General features: G+C 46.0%; 1 protein-coding gene across 1 annotated transcript in view; it reads right to left on the bottom strand.

Annotated features, from left to right (window-relative positions):
- Positions 1 to 22,444, bottom strand: part of LOC142578278 (fatty acyl-CoA reductase 1-like) — a 48,566-nt gene that overhangs the window by 20,327 nt on the left and 5,795 nt on the right. Inside the window, exons 2-7 of the mRNA XM_075687679.1 lie at positions 16,735 to 16,892; positions 13,181 to 13,297; positions 7,209 to 7,384; positions 5,672 to 5,744; positions 5,389 to 5,495; positions 473 to 647 (exon numbers count right to left, since the gene is read on the bottom strand). Of these exons, the coding sequence (XP_075543794.1) occupies positions 473 to 647; positions 5,389 to 5,495; positions 5,672 to 5,744; positions 7,209 to 7,384; positions 13,181 to 13,297; positions 16,735 to 16,892 (806 nt within the window). The remainder of the gene's footprint in view (positions 1 to 472; positions 648 to 5,388; positions 5,496 to 5,671; positions 5,745 to 7,208; positions 7,385 to 13,180; positions 13,298 to 16,734; positions 16,893 to 22,444) is intronic.

Below are 22,444 nucleotides of genomic sequence, written 5' to 3'. Positions count from 1 at the left end.
GCGTGGACGCCATCACTCGAGAAAAGAGGAGGAAGAACGAACTGGGCTCGCGCGGTGAATCTAACCGGTCAGCGCTGCAACCGCTGTTGTAAACATAACCTGTAAACAGTTGCTCGCCTTACTGACTCGTCCTTCGCGTAACAATATATCGCAAATCAGTTATCAATGCGAGAAACCACGAAGATAAACACAGTGATAAATTGGCGTAGTTAAGAAGCTTGGATAGAGTTCCAGAACGCCTCCTACATCCGATACGTAAGCGCACACGTACCACCGGCACATAATTTCCAGAAGGGGGCCGACCTGGGAACGCCACCACTGCGAACATCACTTCGGTGGGATTTTACCTGCTAGACAGCTGGAGATGGAGATATGAAAGTTATATTGGCTAGGGGGGAGGGGAAAGGGGAAAATATTCGCCAGCGCAGTATCTGATCTCATATCTTATGGTGAAGTGAGGGTAATGGCTCACCGGGAGCGGCTCAGTCAACGAGGCAGTGACGATGGAGGGCCGTACGATGACGACGGGAATGTTTCCTCGTTCTTCCAGCAGCATCGATTCAGTTAAACTCTTGGTCAGAGTGTACGTATTTGGATGGCCAAACAAGCACTCTTTCGTATTACCCGTTGCTTCGGCGCCTGCGGACCTGCCGAAGAATAATACTTGTTATATGTGACTGGAAAGAAGTTCATTACGCTTAAACAGAACGAACCAATTTTTCGGCTTTTTATTACGTAACATCATAGTGATTAGGAGTGTGTGTGAGACTACAGATTACCTGGTGTGCGCAAGAAGTTGGTGCCTTCGACAAATAACGCAGCAAAAGAAAAACAACATGGCGTATTCCCCAAGTTCGACTGTGACGTTTTTGAGGCTTAAAGCCAATCCTTTAACCATGCGACCGTGGCATCAGCATTCTTGTGGCAAAAAAAAAAGTTCTCGCGGCGTACATTATATATATATATATATATATATATATATATATATATATATATATATATATATATATATATATACATATATATATATATATATATATATATATATATATATATATATATATATATATATATATATATATATATATATATATATATATATATATATATATATATATATATATATATATATATATATATATATAGGCAGTTGAAGGCAGTGATTTATGCACCTCAGTGCATTTCAAGAATGTGATCGCGAAAATAAAAACACAAATGCTTAACGGACAGAAGTTATTAGACGACAAATAAAGGCAAACGGAAAAGCAAATGCCCGCTCTCAGTGAAGGAATATCAAACCAAACAAACCAAACGTCGGAATGAGAAAGCGGTAGAGAGAGAGAGAGAGAGAGAGAGAGAGAACGGCAAAGGAAAGACAGGGAGGTTAACCAGAGATTATCTCCGGTTGGCTACCCTGTACTTGGGGAGGGGCAAGGGGATGCAATAGGTGAGAAAGAAAGAAGAATAAAAAAAGGAAAAAGAAACCTGAACACACGGACGTACACACGAACTATTTCTGTGGGCACTGTCACGCAGCCCGCAAAGGCGTTCCTAGTCTTACGCAGTGTCACCGTACAGTCCTACGTCACACAGTGTACAGTCACAATTTTTCAAAAAGTCCCGTGTCTTTCAAGTATCGCAGCAGCGCCTTCATAGCGGATCGCGCTGATGTTCGCGTAGGTCAGGTTCCAAGGATCTTGTTTTCTGTCATTGGGCGGTAAAAGTATTATACTGTTATAGGGTGACCGTACCAAAACAGTGGTACCACTGTTGATAACTGGCGGCTGGCGTTACTCCGCTTGGCTTATGCAACTTACCAGGTTGCTGTGACAGTCTTATGCGTAGCTTCAATCCAGCAATGGAAACAGCTTTAGCCGGTGGCGGTGGCACTGCGGTTCTGCTTATTTGGTCCTTAGAGCACTGCACGAAATCGGGCTGGTCTGAAAGCCCGGATCTGGCTTTGCCCGCGGGCCGGGATCGGGCCGAGTAAACAATTGTTGACTCGGGCCCAGGCCGATCTCGTGTCTAGAAAATTCGGGCTCCAGTCGGGCCCTGTTGCGTTTCGCCTGCGACACGCGGTTTTGCCGGCGCGACTGCGGCGGGGCGGCAGACATTTTGGCCCGATCGTCGTCGCCGCAACGCTCCCCGCCAGGTGTTTCCAGGCGTTTCCAGGCATGTTCCGATGCCACGTGTCTTCATGTGCGTGTGTGAGTGTATGTGCCATTGTGCCCGAACCAGGCGATGCGAAAGCAGGGATCACCCTCTCATTCCAGTCATTGTGCCTGAACCAGGCGATGCGAAAGCAGGGATCACCCTCTCATTCCAGTCATTGTGCCCGACCGGCAGCGCTGCGACAGTGTGCGTCACCATTAGCCCATTGTACGTTCACGTGCTCGTCTATTGAGGGGTTCCTTCTTGCCCTCAACTGCGAGAGTATAAAAACAGCTGCCCCCGGACGCCAAAAGCGAGGGCGCCGATTTCTTCTGTTGAGTAAAGTGCTCTCCCGTCTCTCTACTTCGGTCAACCTGACCGCCAACTCTTTGCGATGTTAAAATAAACAAGTTGTTTTGTTGTTACCAGTCGACTCATGCTTTGCCGGGACCTTCGGATGCTTCCTGTTGTACCCCAGGCCGCCAGGCCAACGCTACCCTTGGGGCTTGCGACCCAGGTACAACCACGGGCGTCAGCGCCGAGTTCCCAACAGATCGTACCAGCGGTGCGATCCAAACAGCCCGTAATAGGCCCGGGCATGCTATTGCAACTCCCCAAAACTGAAGGCTATAAAAAGTGAAGGCCCATGAAAAATTTTGGTTAGTGGTGTCGGTTTCCGGGAAAGTCGGGGCTGGCAGGCCACGACACAGCAGCGATAAGACTGCTCCGGGATTAGCGTACGTTAGCTGCCCTCACTGGTGACTGGGAAGACAGTACAGTGATCAGCCGCGCCCGCTATACGCCTCGCTTTTTAAGGTGACAAGCATTCTTTGTCTACTTCAGGCACTTTTAACGCGACAGATTTAAGAGCCCCGTGTTACATAACATACGGTGTCGGCGCCTTGCATCGGACGTCGCTTAGCGAAAAAGGATTCCGAGCCACAACCACGCAGGCCCTACGCGTGACCCAAAGGTGTTACTGAATTAAGTGAACTCCTGAAAGTAAGATGCGTCAGAAAAATCATAAAGTAAAATCTAAGCACGACCTGCAGACATGATAGCGTCGGATAATAATTTGAATATGATACAAAAAATAATTCTGTTACGCGGAATCTCAAAGATAAACCCCTTTTCTAGCGTTTTTACCATTCACAGAGTGGTGCCCTGCGCTCGATTCCTTACAACAACGACATCTAGCATTCGTGCATCGGCGGCCCACGCAACAGGCCTCATTTCTGCCAGAAAACTCGCCCACTCGCCCTTCGTGCATAGCGTTCACCGCCAGCGTTTCCCGGTAAGCATTACGGTTAAATAAGCTGCACTTGCAGGGAGGCGTCAGAGATCTTTGAATGCTTTGAAGTAATGCGATAGGAAGTGAATCTCCTTCGGAAGCAGAGAAATAGAGGGAAGGCTTACACATGCTTCGCCACATTCATGTTAGCGGCGAAGCATGTGTAAGCCTTCCCTGTATTTTTCCCCTTCCGAGGGAGTTTGCCTTCCTATCGCATTAATTGTATTTTTCTCCCCTGCGCATGCTGAATTCTGTTGATTCTGGGCTTTGAGATAGCGGCGGAGTATATATATCCTGACTGACCGAATAAAGACACTTGGTTGTTAGTCAGCGCTGTGGTCTGTGTCCTTCTCGTCGTCCTGTTTTTTAGCGCTGTTATACTGCTCGTATTCACCTATGCCTTCGCCATATGTTGCCGCACAGCTACGAGTATTTAGAAAGTGTTGTACGATCGTTCTTAACACAATTCTTAGCACGAGCACTGTGAATGTGAGATACTGTTTTTTAACCTTTTTTTGAGCAGTCTCCAGCGGAAAACCTGACGCAGTGAAGTCTGCCTCTTGCAAGTAATCTTCAACTTTTTTACTATTTCCTCGTTTCTGAATTGTATTTAGCAGGCGTTGTGCCTCTCTCGGTAGCAGTCGCCAGCCTGCCCCTTCCTATTTCCCTCTCTGTCTTTCGTACATGCGTGTCTTCAAATCGAATTGTCGAATCATGATCTGTGTGTGTTGGAGCTAGTATCTTCACAATAACCGAGAACTCAACGATGCTGTGTTTATGCTCAATGGTTGATGGGTCGAACAGAACCGGACCAGGCCGGGTCGGGCCGGGACTGGATCCTGCGGGCCTGGGCCGCCTACGTGCCAGGTTTTGAATGACCGGGCAGAGCTCGGGCTTGGCCTGTAAAAAGCTGCCCAAGCAGTGCTTTAGTTCTTTATAATTTTCTTATCAAGCTAGCCATCAACAGCCTGTGTACATGATATAATTACTGTGTTCTAAATTACTTAGTATGACTGCAGTGTTTACACAATGGACGCGGGCTTTCGCGTCCGTCATCAGCACTCCTGCGTCCCATTATCCCGAAATCGTCCCTTACTGCCTCCTTGCGATCACTTATGGCACGATGACACTGCTTGCAGCATCGAGTCAAGTCTAGCTCTTCGCTGACAGATATATGCACGTTTAAAGAAATGCGATCACATTAGAATTCTCTATCGCCGCTGATGTACGGTTAATGCTGTGAATGAACGCGAGACACCGTCAAATATTGCGATTTTTAATAATACACACTCTCGAATTGCTCTCAACCTAAGCATGGCTGAAAATGAAATTCTTGACGACTACGAGCTCGTAGTGTGCCGCGATGGAGAGGTCGAATTCTGCCACGTTAAGTGACTTCGATATGCCAAAGGGATGCATAATTCACTGCAATTTATTGATTGGAAACATTGTACGCGGTTATTAGAATGGCGCTTTCGCTGTTGCTACAGTATTTTAACTTGACAGAAATTTTACCAGAGATGGACTTTAATTAATTGTAGAAAACTGGAATATGTTGTGACACGCGTACGAAGATGATGTTTGAATCATCGTCGGAAGAAGACGATGTTCTGGGCTTCGCGCGCTGGCTACCATCTTGTCAGCTGATATAATTATTGTAAATATTCTGTAAATACACGTCTGACTGTTTTTAACCCCGTAACTATATATATATATATATATATATATATATATATATATATATATATATATATATATATATATATATATATATATATATATATATATATATATATATATATATATATATATATATATATACATACAGAGAGAGAGAGAGAGAAAGAGTGCAGGATAAATGAAAGGGGGGACTGAGCCCGCTTGGTGACCCTGTTCTCGGAAAAGAGGAAAGGAAAAAAGTTAGACATGCGGTGAGAGATACTTACTGCAATGCTTCAAAAAATTGTTGGGTATTTTCACACGGCTGTTTTATCACCTCATGGACATCCGGCTTGTCACAGTTGCAGTATGCTGTTGACACATGCACAAGAACCTAGAACGAAACCCGCCGGCAGAAACTCAATGCTTAAAGCTAAGCAAGCGTGTGCTGTAAACGCAGCATTTCACCACTTACTGTAGTGCGCAACGTATGAATGTAAGGTATGAAACACATTCTACAAGACATTCGCACAGCTATTATAAAGTGAAGAAAGAGGCCCTGCGACTTACGCATCTATTTCGTAGTTGCTTACAGAGGTCCAGAACTCTCCTTGTGCCCAAAACGTTGAGTTCGAATGCATCCCTGAAATGCAAACGAGTCACAATTTTGGAGTTTTATAATATACTTATTTCTGCATTTTTATCTAATTGTAGCGTTCACAGAGCGGTGAAACATGATATTTGAACCTAGGGCGCTACAACGTAAAGCTATTCGAAACTTTTCTATTCAAATTCTGCATTCAGCCCTGCATGATTGGTCAAAAAATTTTCGGGCCACTCCCACTTCACGTGTCTGTCATGCGACGTAACGAAAACCGCGAAAACGCCCCATCTGATACCATGTGTGCAAACTGATTATGCATGGTTAGAACTAACGAAAGCAAAATAGTTATTTCTGATTTGACACCTTTTTCGCCATAATAATGTGCCATTGACGAAACGTTTTTCGGCTGCGTCCACTTCGCCTGTCGGCACATCACAAAAACACGAAAACTCACCGCGCGAAAGTGGCGTGGATGCGTTAAAGACGCACCAACATAACGACGAATGATGGTGAATTTTTTTCTGGATGGACGGAGAGTGTAAAAAAAAAAGGACTTGAAGATGGCTGCCTTTCGTTTTCTCTGGCACTAGGTACTCGGAACGGCCGGGGAGCATGGATTTATTTGCGTAGAATAAACATTTGTCCGTGTCAGCATAACGTTGTCGAGCCCTTTCGCCACGCATAAGACATCGCTCTGACAACTCTTCTTTGCTGGGGATTCGTAATATCAGCGTTCTTGACCTTTTGTTGCACGCCGCAACGATTTTTGACCAGGCAATGTAAGCTAAGCAAGGGGAAGCGGTCCAATCGCAGTTGCCGGCATCACCCTCCTCATCCGGTTATGTATTTTCACTGTGCTGGCTCGGCACCATCGAAACTTTGTCCACTTGAGCGCGCTCCTTGGCACGTGTCAGCCAATTCCATAAGAAAATCTGCTCAATGCAGGAAATTCTGTTCGATTTGAAAGCAAGAAACGTGGCCTCCTTTGACCGAGGGGCGCATTTGATTGAGCTTTTTGAACAACGCTTCGGATTACCACCCGATGCTTGTATCTGTGGTTATGTAAATTTGACGTCAGCAGATTGGAATAAGAAACAGATGGGAGTAGTTTTATGTTATAGGGAGCCTATAATGCGCACGGAAGTGACATATTTTCACATTACGTCTTGTTTTTGAAGAACCATCATTTGAAAAGATTCTCAAAGTTTCATCAACCCCATAGTTCTACTTATGACTATACAATGTGCGGCGTGTGAAATCTTTGACAAAAATTTGCACTGTTAATTCGAGTTGCGCTTAAACTGCGAGGAAAATTAAACCTGTCAATTTTTGTTGCACTACTTCGAGTTACAACATCAAGTTTATGACATAAAAGAACTATACGTTGCCGTTGCCTGACTCCGTTTTGTTGTGTTAGGAACGGTACGTTTATGACATACTTTGCTGTTGTGTGACACTTCATTGTGCTGTTAGCAAGCAGCCACAGGCGTTTATCTCACTTGCCTGAGAGCTTCATCAAACTTGATCGTGGCACCGGAGTGAAAGACGACAGACACATTGTCGACCAAGGTGGCCCGATCAGACGCACTGAGCCCCAAATCTGGCTGAGCCAGATCTCCTGCAATTGCTGATACTTTTTCAAGAGCTCCCGGTTGTTCTTTCTTTAGGCGTTCGAACATCTACGAACAAAATAAAAAAAAACGCAAGACAGATAAAAGCGCGGTTAGTTACATCCTACATTGATATTCTTAAATGTATAGTTTGTGCCTAACTGAAGTCAAGGCTAGAAGATTATTACGCATAGCGCGGAATTACTTTTGATGGTGCTTGGGTCGACGCTGATCGAACTGAGTACAGGTTAGCTACACGTGGCTACACGAGCATCTTCAAGAACAGTCGACTGACTTCGATTATTCTCGACTCACTCTCTGCAAATCGTAATCCAGGCTATCCAAAGCGGCCATAGGTTATCGTCAGAAGTCTATAGAACAGTGAGTGTGGGCTCTGAACGAGAGAAAAAAATTCCCTAAAACGATTGTTATATGTTATAACAAATATTAAGGTACCACTTTGGCGCTTATGATTACGCGCATTAATTTGCAACAATGTTTGCGAAATATCCATGCTGTGCGGCTTTGTCAGTTGCCTGACGCAAAAGTAGCGGTGAAACCGCAGCAGAGATCGCACTGATAAAACAACCTAATTTTCTCATCTCATTTCCCGATGTATAGAAGGCGATGCTGTCCTCATAGAGCGGTAATAAAAAAACTAAAACAAACGTACAATGTAGCCATCTGGAGTTTCATTCCTTAATCTTCCTCATTTTGTGGAATAACCTGCTTTTGGTTTCCTAAAAATTTGTCATTAGTTGTGCTAAAACATACAAAATCCATAAGGCAAACAGAATATCTCTTGCACAAGTTATTTAAAATTCGATAATTTTACACCCAGTGTTCTCTATTGTTCAGTTATGGCTGACGATACTGATACCTTCCCGAATGTACTGTAGCAGTACTGTACAGTAAGTGGCGTGTCACATTGCTGAACTTAATGCCACATGCGTAGAGCAAACGTCCACGAAAATTGTTGCTGCCTGCCGGCCACTCGCATTCGCTAGCAGCACTGAGAAACACAAAGCAGTATTCTCAAAATATTTGTCACTATAGTCAGCCAGTTTATGATGCTGAATCAAGTTTCATCACCACATGAAAGCAGACGGCCATTGCATGAGTCCGGCGCAGAAGGTAACGTTAATTTCGCAAATAATAAAAAGAAATCGCCGTTGATGCAGTCTGTGCAGATGGTTAACCAGCGCAGCTGAATCTTGCGGCCCCGGTGTTTATTACTGGGTTAATCCCGAAGGTTCATTAAATGACGGCTTGGTAGGCTCCCGGATCCTCGGTGCGCAGTTGCTGCTTGCGCTCGGCTGCACGAGCCTGTTGTTGTGTGCGGGCTGCAGCATCGGCGCGGCGTAAATGAGCTCCTTCCCGCTTCTACTCGTGGCGTTGCTGATCGAAAACTGCCTGCTCCTCAGGAGTACGTATGACACGTGGCCTACCCATTTCAATGCCAGAGAGAAACTGCTGCGCGCGCGCTCGGATGCGACGGAGAGCAACTACGTTACTATTGGCGCAGCCAATCGCGCGCCTATCTTTCTCTTTTTTTTTCGCTCATGAGCATAGGGTTGCGCCGGAGTTTTCGGCGTACAGGCGACAGACGGATAGACGGACGGATGAATCCGCTAGCCACATACAGCTTCGTTGTTAAAAGAAAACTGCCAGGACACCGGCTCAAGTCCAGAATAGTTTATAAGCATAAATATTCTAGGATCGCAGGATCGCGCGACGGAAGGCGTGAACTTTATTCCCGATTTGCTCCGTTGCGCGCGTGGGATTGAGCCACAAGCGCCGGCTCACCCTCGCCTGCTTTCACTCGCACATACATCATACAGCGGGCGGCGACGATTTTATTGCCCTTGAACTTGATACGGAACCTCACAGTTACGCCAACGAAAAAAAAATGCACCTGTGCCGTAATATAATTGATATTGCAATAAAAAATCACAGGCCTGCGCGGCACACGCAGTACAGCCACAGCGAAAGCTGCAGGAGCGCCTCTGTAGGACCTCCATTTTCGGCAGCACCCACAAGAGGGTTTGTACCTTGCGAGTAAACACCATAGCGTGTACCGAAGAGTAAGCACAAGTATCGAGACTGTATCGGCACACATGTCACATCACTTGACCTGTGGTATGATACGATGCTGCTGCTGATGATGATTATGATTTATTTGCATCCCCTTTGAAACGAGGTGGTGAAAAATAGTCACCTCCGTCTGCTTGAGTTGACCATGTCCAGCTAGATGCAGCTTGCAACTGCAACATGCAACTGCCACATGCTGGGACACTTGGTGGAATATAACGCAACGGCAATGCAAAATATGCACGTATCGACATTACGCGGCGCGCAGGTCAAGCTGTGACAATTGGCACAATATAATGCTAATGATGATGATGATTTATTGGTATCCCATTTGAACAGAGCGATGACAAAGAGTCACCTAGCCTGCTTGATTTATTCACGTATATGCTATACATGTTTTTCATTCCAGCATTCTTGTATACATCTCCTTAATCTTCTTTTTTTTTCCTTAAGCTTTCTCTATATCTACCTTGTACCCTACCTATGGACTGTTACATGGTGTTCCATCTGCTGTAATAATGTGCGACTGCAATGCGAATTGCGCACGTATCAACGCTACGTGACGCGCATCTATGGGCCGATCAAGCTACCCGTTCAGCCCATACTGAGGACCACTACGTACCAATACTACTTTCTAGAACTGACGCAGCACAGAAGCTCCGCCTGCTTTCTCGCCAATGCACCACGTCGCAATGGAATAAGTCACATTTCAGGAATTCCCGACTATACTCTCTTTATCCCACATTAAGCCTTCGAGTTCCATCAAAGCTTCGCCGTGGAGACGCCACGCTTTTGTATCGACTGTAGTTGGGTGTTGCTTTTACCAAAGCCTGTGCGTTCGGCTTAAGGATGGCCAACACCGCAACCTGTGACCTCTGCGGCCATGAAGAATCGAGTGGCCATATTTTGTGCGACTGCCCGCAGCATACAGTCCACAGAGGGAATCCCTTTGCCACAAACTCAACCAGCTGGACGACCGACCACTATCGGAAGAAGGAATTCTACACCATCGAGAGGACCTAACGTCACAGAAGAAGGCTGTGCAAGCACTAATGCGCTTCTTGCGATCTACCGGCCTTTCTGAACGTCTCTAACAGGAACGCCCTTCATGTGTGTGTGTGTCTGTGTGTGCATTGTGCATTTTTAACCCTTTCCTCTCTGTCCTATTTCTAATTCCTATCACACAACCCCAGTGTAGGGTAGCAAACCGGAGACTAATATCAGGTTAATCTGCCTGCCTTTCCTCTTCATCGCGCTCTCTTTTTTCTTTCAATTACGCAGTGAAACGTTACTTGTGAAAACATGGTTTCACAATACAGGCATTATTGTATCCACACTGAATTGCCGCCTTTGCGACGTACCCGAGACTATAGAGCAGTGCTTCATAAGTTCTAAAACTGCAATATTATTTTTGGGATGTGCTTCAAAAAACTTTTAAGAAAGACTTCATTTTGAATCAGCATACCACCCTATACTTTATTGCACCCCACGGTGAAGACGTACCGTTTGATTTGTTCCATAATAGGGTGACAAAGCTTATGGAAGACATGCATGTTGGACCGAAACGCCGAACCCGTTGTGTCGTCGAAATTTCAGCATTCTCAAATGATTGGACACTTTAAGTACATGTACGACTTCACAGATTTTCAACCGGGCTGGGACCACCCCTTGATAAATTGCTTCTCGTTGCCAATTTTTAAAAGTTCGAAGCTAGTTGCAGGCTTGTGTGATGCATGGTGTCCTCAACGGGATTTATAGGTCCTTCCTAGGCCATGAATACGAGATGTGTTGGCCAGTGCTTGCACGTTTCTCGCATATAGTATGAATGTTGCGTATTCATGATGGAATAAACAGCATGTAAAAAAAAAGCGCTGGCGTGGCTCAGTGGTAGAGTAGCTGACTCCCACGCAGCGGGCCCGGGCTTGATCCCGGCGGGCACTGGGAATTTGTTTTCTCATTGCCGGCGATAGCTGTGACGGACACCTGTGGTGGCGGACAGCATCGCCAATCGAAATGGCTATTAGAATGAACCTATGTAACAGCTCACGCTGCGAAAATAACTATTGGCGCATTAGTGATGCTTATGAAGGGCATATACCTGAACGATCACTTGTATGAATATGTTGTGCAACCGTTGTGTAGCCGCAGAGACCACTCTCTCCTTCTTTTCCTCTTTCTACTGCCATTTTTTTTAACCTACCGGGTGCGGTTGCAAACCAGACGCTCGACTGGTTGACTTTACTGCCTTTCATCTTCTTTCTTTTTTTCTCTTTCTCTTCTCTATCTCGAGAAGAAAAAAAAATGAAAACAGATTTCCGACCATATATTTCAAAGGGGACAATATGTCAGCGTCCTTCAACTGGATACCAAGTAATTTTCTTCAAAAACGGGGAAAAGAAACCGTGGGAATAAGGTCAGTTGAACAACTTAGTGACCTGTCCTTAACTCTGCTTTTATTTTTTTCAAAGGAAGTTTTTTTTTCATGTTTCTTGCCTCCAGGGTCTGGCATATCGCCGTCGTCATATCTAGCCGAGAAACTGGACCCATTTTGGAGATAATATATATTCAAATCTGGGCCAAGGCCGGATACTGTGCTATCATGAGTGTTAACTAGGTGGGCCGATTGTGACACCGGCGGAAGGTATGCGTCCTCGCAAGGGTTTGAATGGGTATTGTAACACCCGACGTGGTTGCTTAGTGGCTATGGTGTTGGGCTGCTGAGCACGAGGTCGCGGGATCGAATCCCGGCCACGGCGGTCGCATTTCGATGGGGGCGAAATGCGAAAACACCCGTGTGCTTAGATTTAGGTGCACGTTAAAGAACCCCGGGTGGTCGAAATTCCCGGAGTCCTCCACTACGGCGTGCCTCTTAATCAGAAAGTGGTTTTGGCACGTAAAACCCCATAATTTAATGGGTATTGCAACGTGAGCCAACCCTGGAGACAGTGCAATTAGAGGCGTGGGCGGGTCGATCCTCATTGTGCTATAGGGTTACAGTCGCTCAGCTGTAGCACGTTGAGCCAACTTCATTGCCTCTTTTTTCGTGTTTGGTGTCAATGTGGGACTTTTGGATTTTGCGTACGCAAGTGGGTTTAGGTATCTACTCCCGGCCGGCGTTCTTTCGTACTCATCTGAGGCGCTTTCGTAAGCCAAGCGGTTTGCGTACCGTAACTTTGCGTACACCAAATCTTAACCTCCCTAGTTGTGCAGGTGTAACAGAGGTCTTCCTCATAGCTGAGACGAAAAAAGGGAAAGCACGAAGAACAATTAACTGCGACGTTAGCGTGAAGCGAGTTTGGAGAGGAATGACTTGGGCGATGGCGTGGATTTATACGTCACAAATCGCGTTTGTATGTTTCAGTGCGACTCCAAAGAACACTTAGCAAAGTTTGGATTGGGAATTGCAATTGATTATCGAACGTGAAACCGTAACGACTATTCATTTCGTTCAAAGAATGAAAAAGTCAACTTATTATCCGGCAGCCGCTTGAACAAAAGGAACGTCATCACGTGTGTGACATCAGCCTATTATCTACGTTACGTAAAAGCGGCTTCTACACAACGTAACGTATTACACTTCAAATAATGCCAAAAAATTAATCATTAATACAATCATCTGCCTCAAAGAAGCCTCGCGTCCATCGATTACCACACTACATGGTATCCGCGTTGCTTTTATTATTAATATATTTTTTTCAATTCTGCAAACATTGTGAGTTATGGCGGCCGGACGAATACGTATCTTTACATATAAATGGGGATGTATGCACACACCTGTGAGTCAAACATTTTCTTGAGCCTCGCCTGTGGTTCTTTGCCGCGCTTACTTCGCACGAGGAGGTAAACTCGCTTCAGGCCAGAGCAAGATCTCAGGAGTTTTTCCAAGAGAACCTGAAATATGGATGTATAGGAATGAAACGCACATGGAGTGGCACTCTGGAAATGCGTTACTGTTGTTTCTGCAGTTGCCATCAACTTCAGAAGCTTTGAGCATGTGATGCTCTACATAATTGCCTCCTAATAGGCCTATTTGCACACGTTTGATAGACGGTTAACAGGGGCACGAGGGAAAAATATCTTTGGCTCCAGTTATAGTTCAGAGAGAAGAAATAAGTGTGCTCGTTCATCTTCTCTGAAGCTGAAATAGCGCCGCTATTTGGTGTGGACTCCGCTGTTCATCGGAGATGAGCTTCTGCTGACCATGCCACTCACCTTTTCGCCGTAGAATCTCCAACATAGCAACTTGCAAAGGCGCAATAACAGAGGCATGTATCTCCTCATTGCACAAACTTACGGCTACAGATGACACTTTTTCACTCTGCGTGTTTTGTTTGTTGCGTGCTGTCTTTCAGAAGCACTAGAAGACATGCGCCGCTGAGAACAGTTGTGCTGAGCGCAGCGCCACTTTTGTGCCATGATACGGAGAAGTGGCGAACTACGCTCCAGACGGGTCGGTCATGTACGTATTTATCGGTCGGTCAGCTAGCACACCTACTCTTCTAGCCACCATAATCCTGTGGTCGCTATGCGGACGCGTCTCATTCGGCCTACGGGCGCCGGAATCGCAGAGGGAAGGAAGGAAGGAAGGAAGGAAGGAAGGAAGGAAAGCTTTTTTTGGTCCTGCAAGTAGTGATAATTAATCACTAAGCGGGCCGCTCCCACGTCGGGACTGGAAGGCCAAGCCTCACAGCCACGTCGTGAGCCTGCTGGACAGCCCAGAATTGTTCATCCAGGTCCGGGCTGCGAAGTGCAGCCTCCCACTTGGACGCATCCTTGATCGCCGAGTCTTCAATTCTTTCGCAAGACCAGAGCATGTGTTCGAGCGTGGTTAAAGCACCACAATCTTGGCAATAAGGCTCTGTATACGTCTCTGGATAAAACATGTTCAGTCTCCGTGGGCAAGGATAAGTACCAGTCTGTAGTAAGCGTAATGTAAGTGCCTGAGCCCTGTTTAGTTTAGGATGCGGCAAACTGTAAACCCTGCGATTAAGAAGGTAATACTTCGTGATTTCATTGTATGTGGAAGGGGAGTCTCTGTTCTCGGGGAGTACCGCCACGCCGTTGCGCGGGGCAGAGCGGAGGGTAAGATCTCGCGCTGCCTCATGAGCGGACTCATTGAGATACGGAGGGGCTCACCTTGGGAATTGCAGAAAGTTCTCACAAATTGGACGCTCAATGCGCTCAATGCTAACGCTTCAGGTGAGTTTAGATAAACTGGAAGATAATATCAATAGTTCCTGACGATCAACGCGAATGAGATCCCAGGATCACATAGTGAAGCGGCAGCCATGGATGCCGCCATGTTGGACAGCGCTATTCCTTAGCGTGTGTAAAAATTAAGCAGACCACACGTATGCTTGCGGACGCGCGCAAGGTGGCGTCCGCGCGCCCATGCATGCGCAGACGGTGCGGCATGGCTCGTACGCGTCGAAACGCGTCGTGATCTCGCGCGCTTGGGCTGCTTCGCGTCGACGCGCCTGGCTATGCAGCTGCAGCGCGGTACATTCAACTCTCAGTGAAGCAGATTTATATCATGCAGGAAAGTGCTTCTTCTTTCCTTTTTGTGGTAATCTAACCGCTATAAAAATATAACAATCACGTTTATAGATACCGAAGCATTTTGAAACACTGCCAGTAACAAAGTACGAAGCGGTGTCTGCCAAGGCGTCTGTGAGTGAGCCCAGTGAGCGTGTGCTGTCGCGCTAGTGGCGCGTCTTTGTAGATGCAAACCACCATGTGACCGCCATTCCTCGGGAGGCGGGGCAAACGCAAGGCGCGCAGACGCGAGCCTGCGCGCGTCCCCAAGCGCACGTGTGGTCTCCGCTTTAGATTTCTGTGCTCGCGCCGCGCTTCGAAGCGTACGATTAGTCCTGCACCATCTGCGCATGCGTGAGGCGCGTGGGCGCGAGCTTTCGTTCGCCGACACACGTACTTGTAGTTAGGCATCTAGGCGCCTGTTCGAGCGGCGAGTGTCGTCGTCACTTCAGTCACTTCAGGCGAGTGTCCGCGTCACTGGGCTTCGGAAACAGTGCGCATGCGCTACTTCGTCTGCGGCGCCGCCGCCCCTAGAGGATGGGCTCTGCACGTGCCACGCGGTCCCGTGTTCACGTTTTCTTTCTGAACGAAGAGCAACACAGCCGATGGAAAAGCTGCTAAACGAGCCACCCGAGCAGAGGCTCCGTGACGCCGCCGAGAGAGCCCTGTCGTTCAGAATCAAATTCTCTGCCATAATATATCGCGAATTCAGAACACCTAAATAGCTGCGCTGAAAATTCGCAATAGGGAGTATCGTAATCATCGGTGACATTTTTTCGTCTTCCATCAGACCATCAGAAGAGCTCGTTGTTAAAGTACGTTTGTAGTCTACAACAGGCACTGTAAGTACCGTGACTGTTTAGTATATGGCTGGGCTCCTAAGGTAGTACAAATTGGGCACTGAACCCTCCCGCTCTCCCGTCAATGCATTAAACCATCATGCTATACCAACTAGCTCCCGTCGTAGCATTCTTGAAAATATACGGCACTGAAAACCAAAAACACCTCCTTTTTGATCTTCATTCTTCTCTGAACTAGCCCAACAGTTAGTATTATTAGCTTCTCAGGAAAAGGTTTTAGCAAGGCAACTACGGCTTCATAAAATAACGCTGCAAGTGATGATCAAGAATATTTGAAGTAAAGAATGTAGTGCATACACACGGCTCTAGGGCTATTGTTTCTCTTTGGCAGTTGAAACAGTTGAAACAGTAAGTTCTTCTATATAGGTGAAATAGATAGTTGTAAGATCACTCACTGTTGGGCCAGTTGGTGCACCTCGTTGTGTTGAGCGGAATAAGGGCGGAGCGAAACGAGACAGATAGTTATACCATGTCGCCTAAACCACTCACTCTTGTTTCCTACCATTTCCAGCGTGCGTGTCACATTTACAATAATCAGAACAGCGACGATGGTTACTGAACTGGCTGACCCACAGAGCTAATCATGCTCTGTTTTGGGGCTCCTTTTCTATAGCTACCTGTCTGTTGTGATGGACGACATAAATATTAAAGGGAGGCGAGAAACATGTATGCAGTAAAGGGACATTACCGGCACCTCAGGAAAATGTGTCGGCGCTGCAACGTGGTCGCAGAACCTAAACTCTGCGCTGCTTTTCTGTGGCTACACGGTCCACATTGTACGCTGTCGTGATCCAATATTTCCACAACTCCCCAATGAACCTAAGGGGGGGAGGGGTTAACGCAAGGAACTCAGCAGATTAATAGTCCCCCCCTCCCCCCTTAATAAATGTAGACTTCACAACGGCCGTGAAAATCACGGTATGAAAATGTTACCTTTCCAATGAATCCTGTTCCTCCTGTGATGAGCACCACCCGATCCTTGTAGAACTGTGCTACCTGGGAGCCATCGTTTTCTTCGTGGACTCCCACCGGTGTTGCACTCTGCTGTTCTATGTAGGCTTCGGATGACATGGCGGACGCTTCTTGGAGCACTGAGATAACACAAAAGTGAACAGTGAGGAGAAACAAAAACGATTTTCAGCTGCAGGTGCAACGTTTAGTTACTTGCGAAGGGATTAAGCCCAGGGTAGTTGCCTGTCATGTTGGCTGACTGACTTTCATCATTCCTTAATTACACGTTTTATTTCACAAGAAACAATTTACCCTGAGTTGTACCGCACATGCTGCCTGTGGTATCTCTTACAGTCATTTTCGAAGCTGAGTTTATATACAGGAAAATAATTATAGACGTCACCCATACCGCACGTGGAGACTCGGTGGTCGCGAACTTCCCGTAGAGTACATATGTGTGACAGCGCAGCTTGTTCGGTTTGTCACTGTAGCACGTTTTATATTCTTTTATTTTCTTGTGAATTAGGTATTAGGGGAAGTATTAGTATTAGGGGAACGCATAAACCCCAGCACTTCGCTAACGCATTGAAAAGCTTATAGACAGTTTGCTAATGCTAAATACGATGCGAACGCCTGATGAACCTATACAAAGTTTTCTGTCATAAAGAAAGTGTCTGCGTGCTCCAGAAGCTTTGTATTTTCCGGAAATAATTTTGCCGCCCTGCCACTAGAAGCTCCACACAAAATTATTGGCATAGAGCGTCGGTCTAGACAAGTTGCATATCTGAAAACAAAGGAGGAGGGTGCTATGCATAAGAAATGCCGATTTTATCACAGTACAGCCGAAGCATATTAAACAAACTAAAAACAACAAACGAAAGGCACGACGAAATGAATTAATACAGCTACTGTTCACTATCCGAACCATCCATTGTCATCCGTCGACAGTAATCTGCTGGAAAGCTGCCCCCACCTATTATGTTACGACAAGGCTCACGTCAGGAAAGAAAATTGGGGGGTGGGGCTGGAGGGAGGGGAAGGGGTGTTGTAATCGTAATCGCTAAATACATCACTGAGCTCATTTGCACATTGACTGCTGCAGAACTGGTTATTATATTTTGTCAGCGCGTACACTCTTGGGGCGGCGCCGTCGCATCTGCGTAACATCACGTTTTATGGCTTGTCAAGACATCAGCGGAGGCGAGTGCGGGACTTTCTACTCCGCACATAACAGGGCGCAGAGTACAGCAAGTGCAAGTATTCTATTCCCAAAGTATGTACACTCGAACGAAGCTATAGCGTAGTGCTCGGGACCTCAGAAATTGTTAGTAATACGTTTTATTACTTGCAAAAGTAGAGCACCGTATCGCTCACACTATAGAGCAGGCTAAGAACGATTAACATCAGATAAATTTTATCTCATAAATAATTGAAACACTACTTCGTGAAATAAGTCGCTATTTTTCTCTCCCAGACGCAAATTTTTCTGCCAGAATGTGCGACTGCAGAGAGCCTTACTGCACCAAGTTTCACAGCGCGCTGCGCAGTAAATTGTATAAGCTACGAAAAGTAGAGGTGCAGATTCTGTGATGCCGCTATCATCTCCCTGGCCGTCGAAAAGCGTGGTTCGGTTACAAGATGTTTGTCGCTGTTGATTTCGCAGGAATATTCGCGTCATTTCCACCCTACCTGATCTTGAAGGCGTCGTCGGTCGTCACATCGCCATCGACTGCGAGGTATACTTTCGCCGTCTGCCGCGCTAATGAACCAAAGAGTCCACGGGCTGAGCGATTCCTGGAGCAGCGCAGGCGGACTACTTATGGCAATGGCGCGCTCGTCGGTTGCGTCGCTAGCGCGGCCGCTAACTCTCGCGCAGAGCGCACCACGGTGACGTTTGCGGTGGGCGCTGGCGGCACCGCTACGTGACACTCGTTGTAAATCAGCAAATCAGCCGTTCGGGAAGCCTATATTTCTTCGTTTGGAAGGCAAATTCGTTGTAGCGGTCTTGCTTGTTTGTAGGGGTGTTCTCGATGCATACCAAAGATACGTATTCCGCCGGGACGTGATACGTCATCTGTTGTACAGGTAATTTCGATGTAAATGCGTCCGTAGTGAGGGCAAGCTGTTTGTACCGGACTATATCAATGCAAAGAGAGGCTCCAATTTTCCCTTTCATTCGTTCGAACTATGTAGTTAGGCGTGGAGTTATGCTGGTCGGCACGAAGCCTCGAGTAGGAATTAGTGCAGCTGTGGCCACGTTTTGGCGGGAACGGAATGTTAAAACGTCCTTGTACAAATAATAGAGAGGGCGCAATATAATTGTATAGCTGCTTGATAACAATACAGAGACTTGCATCAAGGTCTTACAGGCAGAGCTTAAATAAATAAATAAATAAATAAATAAATAAATAAATAAATAAATAAATAAATAAATAAATAAATAAATAAATAAATAAATAAACAAACAAACAAACAAACAAACAAATAAATAAATAAATAAATACCAGTGACTCAGTGAGTGAGGGATTGCTTCCAAGCGCTGCCGAGGCGCCTAGTTGCAGCGCGACCAAAGCTCACATTTGTATGGCTGTTCCCGTAAAGCAGACGTCAAGAAAACAGAAGTAAGCATCCTTACATTTTCTTTTCGCACGCTTTGTGATAGGCTGAAACGATGAATTCCACACGTAAGCATCAACGAAAGATCGCAGCGTGCTGAGAAAATCTGAAGACTATGTCCATAGAAAATTGTAGTTTTCGACCGGATTTTGCACAAGTTACCGCTAGGCAAGATTACGCAACGAGAGCCCATCGCGCACGTTTCAACGTGCCAGGATTTCATCGGGCCGAATGTATGCGAGGTTGTGGCTTCAGCCCCGCAGGCTGAAATGCGGCGACCGTGTACCGTAGTGTTTAAATACAATGGCTGCTTTCACTATCGCTTTCAGCAGAGCGAAGGCCACAACGGAAATGAGGTATCTTTCTCACACTTCCTTTTGAAATAAAAACAGCATTCTTTCGCACTGTTTGCTTCACTCTTTGTTTTCGTGTTCTTCATTGGAAGTACATTTGCTCACAAAAATGCAAGGAGCGTAATTATGGGCTGTTAGTCGGTACTTGGTGAATGCTTGCATCGCGTGCTCTGGCTGTTACGACCCTCATCAGGCTAGCTTGCTAGCACACTAAAAAAACAAACAAACAGGAAAATAGGACGTTGAGGCAATTTCAGGAGCACACAATTACTGCTGACGAAGCGCCCAAGTACTAAGCAAAGTTTTAATAAAGAAACAACATTGTGGAAGTGGGGCTAAATGAGCTGAAGCTTTTGTACCAGACGTGAAAGAACGTGGCGAGGGAAGCAAATAGACACGCACTCCACGCTAATTTATTTGCATAATTTATTCATAATCACCATTCAGCTGTAACAGACGAACTGAGTGAGAATTACGAATACTTCACATTTTCCTGGTGTCCAGAACATGCAGTGAACAATCTGATATGAACGCTGTTCCGACTGATTTGAATATTATTCGCAACTAGACGGACGCTTACACACTCTCGATACATCAGAATGGCTACGTTTAAATCGGGCCTTTGACTTAGAAGCAATGTGCGTGATCGCTTGCGGCTGATGACAGTCTTAACAAGTTCGTTCCTCACCAGAATAATTGACTCAAATGAATACGGGCAATGTGTACATTAGCGGCTGCCGCAAGATTTCTTGGGATCACGAATTGGCTATGACGCCATCTATATAGGAAATCCAATATGTGGTAAAAAAAGTGGCTACAGAAAAAAAAATCAGCTTCGAGAAAAGTTACAGGTCCTCAATCCACACTTGAGCGACACTAACACAACAGCAGTAACAGGACCTGTCCAGCCAATCCTTTGATTACATAGCGTCCATGTTACGAACTGCAGTGGTGTTTTTTATTTGTCGCCCCAGACTCCCCGGGATTGTTCGGAAAACTGAATGCGCCAACGCTTACTGTCTGAAAGCCGCGCTTCAGGCAGCCTTGGTCAGCCTTGGTCAGCCTTGGGCAGTTCGCCACCACAAAGCAATTCTTTCCAGGAAACATAAACTTGGTGTGAAATAGAGTTATCTCGGGTTATCAGTGAGCATAGCTGATAACGCCAGTTTGACACCTGCCTAAATGCTTTGCGAGGACACTGCTTATTCCACGTGCACCTACCTCCGCTCGCAGATTTGTCATAGCCTTCCGGCTCACCTTCGCTAAATATCGGTCGCATTTCTTGCTATGCCAGACAAACGGGCTAAATTCTGCACGCACGTACAATACTCACAACGCTCCTGAGTGCACCCACACGTAATTCATTGCTAAATTAGCCCTAAACCCACTGTAAAGCCGCATTGATTGTTTGTGTTCTTCCTAAGTGTCGCGAGTCGCCCACGTGCTTTGTGTATAGAAATAGGGTCCACTCCCCTACACGCCCGAGGGGCAACCGTGTGTGTCTTATGAGGGGTCAGACGGCCCGCGTGGTGTCGGCTGACGAGTCACGGAGCAGTGCGGATTCGGGGAAGGCTGCATTGTGCGCAGTGAGTTGGCATTCCGCCGACGGCCATAATAGGTCCGCACAGACGAACCTTGAATGGGACTGCTGTACGCGGTGTTGTGGCACCGGCTCCCGAATGCCTGGCGGCCTGGAGATGCCGCCGAGGTTTAGAACGACTAGCAATATTGACCACGTGCTGCACGTTGGCATGTTTTGCTGAGGCTGTCACCGACTACGTAGAAATGAGAGGGGAACAGAGTTTTAGGAAGAAGGAAAACAGTTTTGTTTTTCGATATTTTTACTTTTAAGAGTAAGCCCATCCCTTTGGGTTGTGGCTTAACAAACTTTTAACTCTCATTGGCAACTTCATCTGTGGGACGGGCCAACGGCCCTACCGCCTTTTTTCTATGTCCGTTTGAGCTGTAATAATCGGGAAGATATGCTATCCCTCAGACTGGGCTGAAATCAGGATTGTTGATATATCAGTGAGGCTCCATACCATGTACATTAAAAAGAGACTAGGCTGCAATCAGGACTGCTGATAGATCAGTAAGGTCCACTCAAATATAGGTTAAAAAGACTATGTAGGTTAAAACGAGTCTGGTCTCTAACAGTAATCGAAATAAGGAAAAAAAACGAGGGCTCAGTAATTCTTGCTAGGCTTTTATTTGAACCAGGAACGCGAAAGCTTTCTACACATTACACTTAACATTCTCACTATTTTCGCCGACCTTGAAGGTGATGTTTTGTACAGTTGCTTTAGAACATTGAATATATAGCGAATAACGGCATAACTAGGAAAATAACTACGAAACGCTTGAATAAATAACTTTCTACAATGACTGTAATTAGGTTACAGAGAAGTAACATTTGTCGTTAGTTTACCACGAGGTGCTTCCTACATGAAATATAAACACCATGCTCGCATAGGTCACCAAGAATACCGGTGAACAGCAGCTGTATGCTCTACAAAGTATAAAAATAGGGAGAAAAGGAATATTTAGCAATTATCTTCATAACAAATAATTGCGCTAGACAGTTCTAACTTTCGCTACACTTCTGCCATAAAGAGGCTCCTATTTTCCCTAAATATTAAACTCTGCCGTTTATGTACCTTCCTTCAGAAGGAGACTATTTGAGCGCTTCTAAACGGTCAAAAAAAAAAAACACGATTGAACAA

The sequence above is a fragment of the Dermacentor variabilis genome, chromosome 4, assembly GCF_050947875.1.
Source record: "Dermacentor variabilis isolate Ectoservices chromosome 4, ASM5094787v1, whole genome shotgun sequence".
NCBI classification, from domain to species: Eukaryota; Metazoa; Arthropoda; class Arachnida; order Ixodida; family Ixodidae; genus Dermacentor; species Dermacentor variabilis.
This window is presented reverse-complemented; position numbering and strand designations above follow the sequence as displayed.